The 13,629-nt window shown below is 34.0% G+C and overlaps 1 protein-coding gene across 3 annotated transcripts; it reads left to right on the forward strand.

The window, feature by feature from the left end:
- Positions 1 to 2,144: 2,144 nt before the first annotated feature.
- On the forward strand, positions 2,145 to 5,852 carry LOC114301244 (uncharacterized). Of its 3 annotated transcripts, none has more exons than XM_028246170.2 (4): positions 2,145 to 2,424; positions 3,046 to 3,153; positions 4,123 to 4,207; positions 5,479 to 5,852. In XM_028246170.2, the coding sequence occupies exons 2-4, from the start codon at positions 3,047 to 3,049 to the stop codon at positions 5,656 to 5,658; spliced, it is 372 nt and encodes a 123-aa protein (XP_028101971.2). In that variant the 5' UTR covers positions 2,145 to 2,424; position 3,046; the 3' UTR covers positions 5,659 to 5,852. The 3 variants fall into 3 exon arrangements, 1 of the variants encoding a protein (XP_028101971.2); XR_014342852.1 differs by having other exon boundaries at positions 2,153 to 2,424; positions 5,483 to 5,852; XR_014342851.1 differs by lacking the exon at positions 2,145 to 2,424 and having other exon boundaries at positions 3,029 to 3,153; positions 5,483 to 5,852.
- Positions 5,853 to 13,629: the final 7,777 nt, after the last annotated feature.

The following is a 13,629-nucleotide window of genomic DNA, read 5'->3' on the forward strand; positions in this document are numbered from 1 at the left end:
AATCAAGATAATACTCTACTACATTTACACAGATCAATAATCTCATCCATCAATGCAAGCTTAACTAAGAATTGAAGAGAGAAATTGAAAGGTCTTACATGAAATCAATATTGGGCTCAAGAGAACAACGCTGATATCTGCAAAAGAGAAAATAGAGGGGTCTTGGCTGAAGAGAACAACGCTGATATCTACAAAAGAAATAACAGAACAAAATTGCTGATCCGCAGGGGCACCAAAAAAAAAAAAAAAAAAAAAAGAGATGAAGAACACTCATCGAAAGGAAAACGAAGAAAGGAACAAAGAAGATGAAGACCAGTTGCTGATCTGTAGAAAAAAAAAATGTAAAAACGAAGAAGAAGAAGAAGAAGAATAAACGAATAAGACGAAGACGAAAAAGAAGATGAAGAACACTCGCCGGAGGGCTTCGTCTCGTTGCGTCGCCATCACTGGAGGGCTTCGAAGTGAAGAGATGTTGCTGAAGAAGACTGCGCCGTTTTCTCTTCGCTGTTGCTAAAGTGAAGAGACGCAAGAAGGGACAAAATCTAGGTGTTATATATTCTTAATATTACAAAATAACACTGTATTTTTTGTTTTTATTTTTGATAAAGAACATAAATAAATTGCTCCCGTACCCTAATTGTCTTACAAATTAGATTTTTTGCCCCCGCGTACCCGAAACGTACCAATGGCATACCTATGTCGTGCCCATCACGCACCTGATTGAACCAAATGTACCAAACCCCCTTTTGCCTTACCCAGTATGCGTGCAACCGTACCAGTACGCGTACCCACACCCGGGAAGTACCTGGTACTCGTACGACACTATTTTTGGAGTACCCGTGCTTCATAGGATCTTAGCATCCTCCACAAGTCCTTTGAATGGAAATTTGTCATCTGGATCTGCATCCATCAACTGCACCACTTGCTCTGCATCTATCTCAATAATCACATTGTGCATGCCTTTTTGAAGATGATTGTTAACCCCTTGTAGAGAGCCATTATGAAATTTGCCATAGTAACCATACACCCAAGCTTCTCTTTGATCTCTGAAGAGTCCTCCAAATCCCCCTCCACCTCCAAGCTTCCTGTTGCCATCAATGTTAAGCTTGATTTTCCCTTCAGGTGGCAAATTCCATTTAGTTAGTGTAAAAGTTGGTTTATGCATTAAAATAGTCATGTTAAACGCTTGATTGATCTCTCTAGAATAATCCAAAATATAATTAACACTTTCTTGGCAACTAGTCACAAAGTTTTCAAAAATAAAGAGATTTCTATTTTTCCAAATTTTCCACAAAGCCACAATCACTACACCAAAATGTACTTTTGGCTACTAAATTTGGCGGTCAAAAAAAATTTTGTCACCAAAAGTTGTGGAATTGGTGACCAAATTTTTTTTTTAGTCGGCAAAAGTGTAATATTTAGCTTCTAATTTTTTTTAATTGGGGTATATTGATTATTGGCAACTAAAAAAAATGTAGTCGCCAAAAATGCTACAATTGGCAACTAAAAAATGTTTTAGTCGTTGTATGATTTGTTTTGGCTACTAAAATTAGTTAGTTGCCGAATAAAAAATAAAAATTTAATTTTTATCTTTGGCGACTAAATTTTTGGTCCCCAAAAGTGTGTTTTCAGCAACTAAAATTTTTTTTAGTCGCTGTATGATTAGTTTTGGTTACTAAAATTATTTAGTCACTAAATGTAAAGTAAAATTTTAATTTTTATCTTTCACGACCAAACTTTTGGTAGGCAAAAGTGTGTTTTCAGCGACTAAAAAATTTTTTTAATCGCCAAAAAACTAAAATATTTAGAGGGAGATATTTCAAAATTTGGAGGGATTCATCAAATTAGGCCTCGTTTGGGAACAGGCTAATTTAGTAACTTTTTGGCTATTTGGCTAAAAAGGTAGGTAAAAAAAACTTGTATGTTTGGGATGACTTTTTGGCTAATTACGAAAAGATGTGCAAAAAGTAGAGAGAAAAGAGAATCTTTGACTTTTTGGGATAGGTTGTTGGCTTTTTAGCTAATTTAGTAACTTTTTGGCTAATTGGCTAAAATAGCCTCTTGCCAAACGAGGCCTTAATTGGCGACTAAAAAATTTTTGGTCGCTAATTGTGTAAAATGATGTATATTTTGAGCGCCTGTCTCTCTCTTTATTTCCACCCTCTCTCTCTCTCTCTCTCTCTTCTCTTCACCTATGGTGGACCTCTCTCATCACCCATAATCTTCTTGAAGGTGTTGTAGTACAGAGAAAGAGATGGGTGTTGTGTTCACCACCCATAATCTTCAACATCAGTCTGCTGCCATAGCAACTCCGCGACTGTCCCCCACCATTGAAGAGGAAGATCAGCAAACAGCAAAAACCCAATGCAACATCGACACCCACCCTCGCTCTTCGCTACCGACGCTGAATTCCCTAAATTAGAGGTATTTTTCTTCAGTTCTTTGTACTCTGAATTCCCCAAATCAGAGCTTTTTTGGACTTGCAATTCAGTAACGATTGAACTGTATTGTTGTATACGTACATACACAGATTGATGAGATATATATCTATGATGTGAAAAAGCAAAGGGAGTGGTCTGATTTTTTGTTCTATTGTGTTTGCTTGATGGGAAATTGTCTTTGCCTCCCTGTTTTTGAGTTTGGTTTGTGCTGATGCATGTGTGGTTTGGCATGAATTTCTGCTTCTGCTCACCAACTGTTTGATGCAATGCCTAAATGAAAAATTCATCACAGACCAAATTATCTGTCCTCTTTTATTTTGATTAGTGATATCTGTCCTTTGTTTTCTGTCTTCATGAACTAATTTAAATTCTGGTACAAATCTCTATGACAAGGTCATAATCTCCTTTGGTTTCTAATATTTTTTAAGGATCAAAATTCACAATTCGTCATGATAGTCAGCGTGAAATACACTTAAACACCTAGCTGGTAACATATATATGTTTTATTAAAAAAAAAAAATTATTTTCCTTTTAAGATTTGTAAAAACAGTTTCATTATGAAATTCTGTTCATGCATGTCTTTGTAACATGTTTACTGATTTAGGATGGAGAAATTGGGGCATCAGAGGCTAACATGTTTTCTTGTGGCATGGTTGACATTGCTTGTTCAAATCTTCTTCATTCACGCTGCAGATTGTAGTCAACATAATGGGTGAGAAACTAAAAGAAGCTTTTTATTGTGAATTTTCGTTCACTGCTTTTCTATTGGGTTTATTATGATAATCTCTTATATTGTTTCCTAACATCAGTTACAATGTTTGACCATTAAAACCGTAGATTAATTGTTGCAAAGTTTACAAGTGAAACTGCTACAAGTGGTTTATGAAGCCTGGCTGTGTTAAATGTAACCGAAGGTGTTGCCTTTGCTCGTTCACTTTGATGCCACTTATGGTGAACCATAAGTGTCTTCTTTTTTTTTTTTTTTTGGTTTGATCGGCAAAAAAAATCCTTTATTGATGAATAAAGAAATCATTACACTTATTGATGAACCATAAGTGTCTTGATGCATTAAGAATTGATACACCTAATAAACAGGATTAGTGAGAACACAAAACACAAACATGAATAAGAATAAGAAACAAAGATCAAATATAAATGAACACAAAAAATTTACATGATTCTTTCCAAAAACTAGTTGTGGTTTGTAATATGACCAGAAAGTTATAATATCTAGAGCTAGTCTTTTCTCCCCTCAATTATAAGTACATAGAAATTAGGGCAACATGTGTGTAAAAATATCAAAATATCCTTACTCTAAAATTCGGGATCAAATGGTTAGTATTCAATCCTTATCAGGATCCACACCACCCTAAAATGATGCTCCAGCTAGTTGCAGCTTACCCTTTAATGAACCTTATCATTATTTTTATAGCTGGTTATTATATGCTAACGTCTGGATAATATGAATGCATTTGACCAAAAAAATTATTCTCAAATTTGTTATAGGACCCTTACATACTTTGCTGGGACATACGCAAACATAGTTCTACAGTTTCCAGTGTGTGTTGCTTTAAATGGCTTGTTCTTTCTGTTCATGCAAATTTTGGATTACCCTCTTTAATCACTAAATTTAAAGAAAGGCTTTGACTGATTGTTTTGCCTGTGTGCATCTTGTAATTAGGCTGTATCGATCTTCAGAAAATATCAATCAGCAGATACTGTTTGATATTGATCCTTTTGGTCAGCATCTTGGTATAGGCAGTGAGGTATTATTCTTGTGTTCATCCTCATCCCTTTTCCAAGTATGATGCTAATAAGTTCAATGCCTTAATGTTCTTGCATTCTTTGCCTTAATTTTCTGGCTTATGGTATGATGGAAATAGGGATAGCAAAAATGGAGATCATTAAAATGCAGGGAAACAATATATGTGAGTATAGGGTCACAGTAGCTAAACAAAAAGTAGATTACAGCAAGTCATTCAAAAGCAGGGGGGGAAAAAACAAAGAGTGTACTTCCTCCAAATTAATCTTGGTATAGTTCCAACTGGTGAATGTAGAATTAGAAGGGGAGAGAGAGAGAGAGAGAAGTCTAAAAGATGAAATTGTGAGTGGAAAAAACTAACATAGGATGGTAACTTAAATTCTAGAATTCGGGGAATAGATCAAGTCCTCAAAAAGAATGGTAACATAATATAAGGTCATTATCATAGAAACATGATACATTTCTGTCATTATACCCATGAATCTTCACAAGGACCACAGCCATTTGTTCGGAAGTGCTGAGAAGTTGTTGGCCTATAGATCCAAGGTTAGTGTTGAATATATTTTTAATTTAATAGGTTGAGTTCTCTATGAGTTTTGGCAGCATTTACAGATTTTAGAGTTAAGATCCAAGCTACTTCTAGGTTTTGATGTTGATCTTTGCAATGAAGAAAATACATATTGAATTTGTAGTGAATCATACTTCTCAACCCGTTGATGCCATCTTATAAAAGCATATGTAGACAACATGCAAAATCATTTGTTCTCTTATCATGGAGATACTTAAGTTGTGCCTCTAGTGGTTGCCAACCACAGTAAAGTTGTAACCAAAATCCTACTATGAGATGCATTGTCGAGTTAATCTTTTGGATGTCAATGTTGCTTGTGTCAATATCATTGAGGCGTCTTTATTAATTTTTTTTAGATACCAGTATTTAGAATTTCATTCACGGTCACAAGTAAACGATAATTTTTAAATCACTTGCTGCTGATATGTCTGATTCATCTACAAAATATTTGGAGTCATGCATGTTGTTGGTCTTTTTAAGGGTGGGTCTTCTTGTTTCATTTCATCCTCCTCTTCCTCGTATATAAATATAAACTTATTTCTGTATTTATATTTATACCTTCTTGGAGAGACACTTATGCATAGTTAACTGCTTTAAAAATGACTAGGTTCAGATACGTGCATAGTTAACTGCTTTAAAAACCTAGAATTCTGCAAGAGTTAAGTTTTAATGACTAGGACCTAACATTCCCTTTGCCAACATGCAAGACAGCTGATCTCTCCACTCACGTATCTCGCAAGAAAAACTTGTTTTTGCAAAGTTTATACAAAGAGGAGCAAGAGAAATCATATATGACAAATGATAACAACAACGGGAAGCATGCTTTTCATGGTGACATTCAAGATAAGAATATAGTTGAAGCTCTAGAAAATGAGGTTCAATATTAGACAGACTTTTCAAAAGTTCACTATCATCTCCAGAGTCTATACGAATATAATGGTTTTCGTATGATTCTCTATTTTGTATGGAATTATTATTTTAGATTGGAATATACTTAGTTTGTATGGAATTTGACATTAAAAGTTATTCCTTTTTGGATGGTTGAAAGTGAAATGGATGTAAATTGCGAAATGATTGATAATATATATTGTTTTTTTCTATACATGGTATAGGTTGCATGGAATACGTACAGGTTATGGACAAATTCAAAAAAAATAATATCATGTTTTTGGCTACTAAATAATTGGTAGCCAAAAAAGAAGTAAATATTTTTAACGACTAACTAGTTAGTAGCTAAAAAAAGAATAAATTGAAAAAAAATACTTTTGGCTACTAAAATTTTAGTAGCAAAATAAAAAAATAGACTTTAGGCGACTAAATTTTTAGTAGTTAAAAAGAATTACACTTTAGGCAACTAAAACATTTAGTAGCTAAAAAAAATAAGATGAACAAAAAAATTTTTGGCTACTAAATAAATTAGTCGTGGAAAATAAATTTAGTTTTGGCAACCAAATGTTTTAGTCGCTGAAAATGCAATATAAATTTTTTTTGAAAGCTTTTGGCGACTAAAAGATTGGTCGCCAATTTAGCCTATCAATGACCAAAGTTTTTTTTGTCGCCAACACCTTTACTTTTAGCGACTACTTGTTTAGTCGCCAATTTAGGACTTTCAGCGACTAAAATTTTTTTGTCGCTAATACCTTCGCTAACCATCTTTCCGCAATCAAGTTGGTGACCAAATTATTTTGTCGGGAAAACCTTTTGGCGACAAAAAATATGACTTTTGGCGACAAAAAATATGACTTTTGGCGACTAAAAATTTAGTCGCCAAAAGTGCAATTTCTTGTAATGAGTAAACCAAGTGATATGTTGATTAAAATGTTTTTTTATTTTTTGAGTCGAACATGATCCATTACAGCCAAGGTTTTCTAAGCATGTCGAGGTACCATTGTTTGCCACATAAGGCCAACCACACCTCTTTAGCTTTATAACAATCTCTAAAAAGGTGGTTCAAGTCCTCTACCCCACTACATCTGGGACAACTAGGGTCAATGGGCAAACCTCTTTTCATTCTCATCTTATTTGTTAATAGTTTTCCATGAAGCACAACCCACATGAACCTTTTAATTTTCTAAGGAAGTCTCAGTTTCCAAAGCCAATTCCAGTCCTCATCAGTCCTGATTACCTATGGCAATCTCATGGGCCACTACAACAAAATGCACAATTGGCGACTACAATTGGCGACCAAAAACAATTTTAGTCACCAAAAGCACCATATTGGGCGACAACCAACCTGATTTAGTCGGCATTCGTTTAATATTTTTAGCTACTAAATTAATTTAGTCGCCATATGTTAATATTGCCGGCAGAGGATCTAGAAAAGTTACCAATATGAGACCCCTTCCACTGAGGACTGTCCAAATCTCTGTTGGGAGGGGGGTTATTATTCAAAATAATTGAAGTGATGTTATGGGGCATCATATAGCTAATTTTTCTTGCATCCCAATCCCCATTTTCATTCAAAAAATCACTCACATTGCCAATATTGGCATGATGGCATCCATACATGGATGTGTGTTAGACATAATGTTCTCAAATGATGTGTCTCCACACCACCAATCCTTCACTATAGTGCCAGCACTAACTTTCTATTTAACCCATTTCCTGAGAATAAGTCTTGTATGAAGAACGCTTCTCCACACACGGGATGCTTTATTTCCTTTAGGCCAATTATAGAAAGAATTATAGCCCTTATACTTGCATCTGAGCATATCACACTACGGACCTTTCATATTATCTCTGAGTTTCCAACCCAGTGCAGTGGGCAAGGCTAGGTTTTGATTCCTAGCTTTCTTTATACTAGGGGTGGGCGCGGGTCGGTTGCAGCCACGGGACCTCCAATCCGTCATCCGTCCGCCAGAGTGGCAGATTAGAGAAAATCAATCCGCATCCGTCTGCCAATCCGGCGGATGTGGATTGAGCGGATTGGTGGTTTGGCGGATGGATGCGAATCGGTTTGGCGGTTTAAAATTTTATAAATTTTCAACATAATTCAATATGTGCATTTTCTCAAAAAAAAAAAAAAAAAAAAAAAAAAAATATTACAGTCAATGACTTAAAAAAATATTACAATCACTGTATGCCTTATCTAAAGAAAGAAAGTTTAAAACTTTAGAATATCACGATCACTGCATGCCCCATCCACATATTACAATCACAGCATGATTGATCCACATAAGGTATTACAATCTGTGGTTCTTAAAATATAATAACAATTCAAACCACCAAAACCATGAACAGAGCAGTAATAGAGATTGTATGTTTCTGTATTGTTATATCTATATATGTTTTTGAAAACAAAAACCAACCAGCATATATCATATTTTCTATTTATTATTTTTAAAGTTAGATTTAAAAATCAAAAAATATAGATAAATAATACGTTTATTTTTTTCAATTCAAAAATATATTCAAGTTGAAAACTTTTTTTCAATAGAATATATAAACTCTTTTTCAATTGAAAATACAAACATAATATTTAAACAAATTGAAAACATAAGCTCTTATAAATTACTAGGGGTGCTCGCGGTTTGGCGGTTCGGTTGCTGCCAAACAAATCTCAAATCCGCCATCCGTCCGCCAAATTGGCGGATTGGAGAAAATCAATCAGCAACCGTCCACGCATCATCACGCATCCATCCAAAATGCGATGGATCGGTTCGGTTCGATCGGTTTTGGCGAATCAGTATATCCGCTGCTCACCCCCACTTTATACCCAAACCACCATTCTTTTTCAGATTGCAAACCAAATCCCAATTCACAAGATACACCTTCCTTCTTTCCTAGGTGTTACCCAAAGAAAGTTTCTGTTCAGTCTATTAATATCCTCACAAACTTTTTTTGGAAATTAAATTGTTTGCATGGTGTAGGCAAATATGGCAGAACTTACGGCTTGAAGAAGTATAGTTCTACCTTCCATGGATAGCACCCTAGCCTTCTAACTAGGAGTTTGTTTTGCATTATTTCCAAAATGCTGTTGAACTCCAAGAAATTTTCCTAACTCAGAAGTTAGGGGAATACACATTTGGAACTCAACTCTCTAGATATCCTCCTATCAACATTGGGAGACACATACAATTGGATTTAAGAGCATTAATTTTGAGTCCAAAACGTCTCACAAAACTCATTCATGACCTTCATGATTGTGTTGCAGTTATCCATTTCAGCTTTTCCAAAAAGCATGAGATCATCTGCAAAAAAGAGGTGGGTAGACAAGGACCCCTTTAGAAATTCTGACCCCTTTCCACTTCTTGTCAGCTTTGTGACTCATCATGTTGGACAATCTCTCCATACATAACACAAACAAATTTGGAGAGAGAGGGTCTGCCTGCCTCGGTCCCTTTTTAGGTTTAAACTTTTGCAGAGATTCATTCCATAAAATGACAATTCTCACAGTAGTGACACAACTCATGATAAGATTAATTAGATTCTCCTCAAAACCAAACTCCTCCAAAATTTGCTTTAAGAATTCCCATGAGATATTATCATAGGCCTTCTCCAAGTCAACCTTCAAGATCATACCTCTAATTTTTCCTTTTTTAGAATTCGGTGCCCAAAAATTATGACTAGTAAATTCACCACACTAAGCAAAAGTGGTGGTCGTTCTCATCACAAACTCAAGCAACATCATCTGTCTTTTTTTTTGTTTTATTGTGGTAGTAGTTCTTTTTATGCTTATCACTTCCTGAGAGATGTGACACAAAAAGCCATCTCATTGTGCTTTCTTTGACTTTGGATCTTATTAGTGATTTGTTTTATAAATTGTTTTTAAAAAATAGGGAATGTCAAAATTATTTATCTTCTTTTAATTTTTTTTTTTTTTTTTTTTCACTTTCAATCATGCTATTTTTCCAACACACTTGAAATTTGTCGTCAAAGTGAGCAGACAACAAATTATATGACCAAAATTTTTAAATTTCTTTTGGCATAATCTTAATTTAGTTTTGAGACTCAAATTTTATTTTTTAGTTTTTGTTTTGTAATTTTTTATTTTTTGTGAACTTTTTATAATTTAATATATATATTTATTTCATAGATCCATTAATCTAGATGCAAGTAACTTATTTGTCAACAAATCTAAAAAACCATATTCCTAAGTAAAAATATATATAAATTCTATACCTTTTAGTGTTTTTTATATTTAGTAATTTTAAAAAAAATTCTCACAAATATTTCACTTTTTAATTATATTTAGATTAAGTATATCTAAAAAGTAAAAAAATAATAATAATTAAAATATAAAATTATTTTATTGAAGACCAAAAAATATGAAAATCAAAAATCACAAAACATTTTGAAAACTAAACTAAATATTTTGGTAGAATTATATAGAATGTATTATGTAGAATTTTTTATAATTTTTTTGAGATCCCTTGTTCTTTTCTTTCTCTACAAAAATGTTAATAATTCTAAAAATTTTACACAATAATCACATAAATATAAATCTTACACCCATGTAAGTATTAAATATTTGATAATTTTTTTAGACCCATTGGTCTTTTTCTCTATCACTTGATTTGAGAGGCAAGGACATCTGCATGATTTGGACTATAGCCAAGTAATAGCTGGAGGTTACTCTTGTCGGATTTGAATGAAGGAGGGGAAATTACACCGCACTTCAGCTGGTACTGCCTAAAATAATTACAATTTTATAAAAATATATAATATTTTAATTATTAAATTTATAAATTTTACCAATCATCTGAAATTTTTTTATTTATTTTTTTTCAAACTTCCCTTTAGAGAAATATCTTTATGTCAATTTCATTGGTGAGAAATGTCAGAGATAAGACATTTTGACACAAGAAAAATGTGTGAATAAAGAAAGTAATACACCACTGGGGTTGGTGGCCCAGTGGAGAATGCATTTGCCTCCACCAGTCCGAGTCAAGTTCGACTTTTAGGGGGGTGCGAAAAATCTTGGCTTTGTCAGGGGCTCTCTTTGAGACCTCGCGCCGTATTTCGATCGAAACTTGTCCGTGACTGGGGCGGTTGATGAGCTCCGCTGGTGCCTCAATGGTGGGTCCCCCACTTGGTGGGGGGTTAATTCCTGGCTGACAACCGGCTACCCCGGGGTCTGGGCTCGCAGGCACTGTGATGACATCACAGAGCCCTTTTTTTCTCGATCAAAAAAAAAAGAAGAAAGAAAGTAATACATATCCTTATCTTAAAATAAAGATAAATTACAAACACATCAATTGAGTTTTATTTAAATTATAAATTATTTTTTATAATTTTAAAAATTAAATTATGTCTTTTAAAGTTTTTAATTTTATAACAAATAAGTCATTTTATTAATAAATTATTAAATTAATTAACAATTTTTAATAATATTAAAATTTTATTTCAATTAATAATTTAGATAATTTTATTATTGTACATGTGAACAGTTAGAAATTTTAATTTTTCAATTAATTTTGTTAAATAAAAAATTCTGACAATGAGGTATTTGTAATTTTTCAAATTACAGAAAATATTTTGTATTTTAAGTAAATTTTAAGGGATATATTTGTAATTTATTCTAAAATAAATAAATAAAAGTACTATAAGTTTTAAAATAAAATAAAAAATGTTTAACTACCTTCCATTTTTATAATAGTAGGGTTGATCACAAAGGTAAATAATATATGAGCAGGGGAACAAAACTATAAATATCAAACATCATTGTCCCCACAAAATGTTTTGGACTTTTCATTTCCCTCCAAACCCATCCTACCTCCAACAGAAACCCATACTCTCAGCTTATCCCCTTCTATTGGGCACCACCCAATTGTCCCTTTCTCCAACACGTTACCGAGAGAGAAATTTATATCGTGACTGAAAACATTGAGGCTATATTTGATTAAGAGATTTGAACATGAATTTAAAAAATAAAAGGAAAAAAATATGTAAAATTAAGTAAAATATAAATATGTTTTATTCACGTTTTATTTATTTATTTTATTTTATTTTTCTAAATTATTCCTTAAATTCCCTAAAGCTACGAATGGTGTCCAGAACCAAAGAACACTATAAAATTTCAGTTTTTTGTGACGGTAAAATACCGTTGCAAACACTCATAATGCCGTCTTAAAAATCCTTTTGCGACGGCAAATGACTTTTAGCGACGGCAAACGGGGGGTCACAACAGAGGGCGTTGCCAAAATGTTTTAGCGACGGCACCATGTCGTCGCCTTTTTTTTGGGATGGCAAATGTGGCCTTTTGGGACGGCATTCTGCTATCGCCTATAATATGTAAAAAATTAAGACTTTTTGCGACGACACTATTTTACTGTCGCTAAAAATGTTATGTGAGGCAGCAAAAAATGCAGTCGCGAATTTTTTTTTCTTGTGATGAAATACGTGTTGTCACCAATTTCTTTTGTGACGGCATCGCCTATGTCGCAAAAAAAAAAAAAAACTACAATAAAATGATTAAAAATATGAAAATTACCTGTATTAAATGAAAAATAATTGAAAAAGAAACCAATAATTACATAATAATATAAAATTTTCAGTATAAAAATAATAATTTACCCATAATAAAAATATTCTTACATTAATAACTACACATCAACAAAATTACCTCATATATAATGTTTAAATACATAATGTTGTTCACAATTCAAAATAACATAAATAAAAAACTAAAGTTTTCCTCATAATTCTTTCTTGGGTAACAAAAACAAAAGTTAGTTGCATTCTTCACATGCATGCATTCCACAAGTAGCAAACTCCTACTCGAGAAATATCTGAAAACAAAAAATAAAAATAATCAATGACAATATAATTATATGTTAATATGTTAATTACCAAAAAACATAAAAACTTAACTACTATATAATTACAAAGATAATTAAGTAAATAATTTTGGCTAGACCGAAATTCAGCTCTAACTCCTAAACCAGGAACCCGATTCAAGTCCCGTCTTCCCCCACAAGTCTCTCGTGCCTAGGCGGTCGTGTGTGCCAAGTTTTGTACTAATCCGACACCGTTTGGTGTTTTTAGGACGTCAATATCTCGAATTCAAGTTTTTTAAAAAACTAGTTTGCCTAAACTGAAATTCGGCTCTAACTTCCAAACCGAGAGCCCAATTTGAGCCCCGTCTTCTCCCACAAGTCTCTCATGCCTAGGCGGTCGTGTGTGCCAAGTTTTGTGCTAATTCGACGCCGTTTGGTGATTTTGGGACTTCAACACCTTGAATTCAAGTTTCTTAAGGAACTAGTTTGCCTAGACCGAAATCTGGCTCTAACTCCTAAACCGGGAACCCGATTCGAGTCCCGTCTTCACCCACAAGTCTCTCATGTCTAGGCAATCGTGTGTGCCAAGTTTCGTGCTAATCCGATGCCGTTTGGTGATTTTTAGGAGTCAACACCTCAAATTCAAGTTTCTTAAGGAACTAGTTTGCCTAGACCGAAATCTGGCTCTAACTCCCAAACCAGGAACCCGATTCCAGCCCCATCATCTCCCACAAGTCTCTCATGCCTAGGCGGTCGTGTGCCAAGTTTCGTTCTAATTCGACGCCGTTTGGTGATTTTGGGGCGTCAGCACCTCGAATTCAAGTTTCTTAAGGAACTAGTTTGCCTAGAGTGAAATTCGGCTCTAACTCTCAAAATAGGGAACCCAATTCGAGTCCTGTTTTCTCCCACAAGTCTCTTGTGCCTAAGCGGTCGTGTATATCAAGTTTCGTGCTAATTCGATGTCGTTTGGTGATTTTGGGGTGTCAACAGTTCGAATTCAAGTTTCTTAAGGAACTAGTTTGCATAGAGTGAAATCCGACTCTAACTCCTAAACTAAGAACCCAATTCAAGCCTTATCTTCTCCCACAAGTCTCTCGTACCTAGGCGGTCGTGTGTGCCAAGTTTTGTGCTAATCCGACG

Source organism: Camellia sinensis, chromosome 10 (assembly GCF_055761805.1).
Source record: "Camellia sinensis isolate YWXY chromosome 10, ASM5576180v1, whole genome shotgun sequence".
In the NCBI taxonomy this organism is placed as follows: Eukaryota; Viridiplantae; Streptophyta; class Magnoliopsida; order Ericales; family Theaceae; genus Camellia; species Camellia sinensis.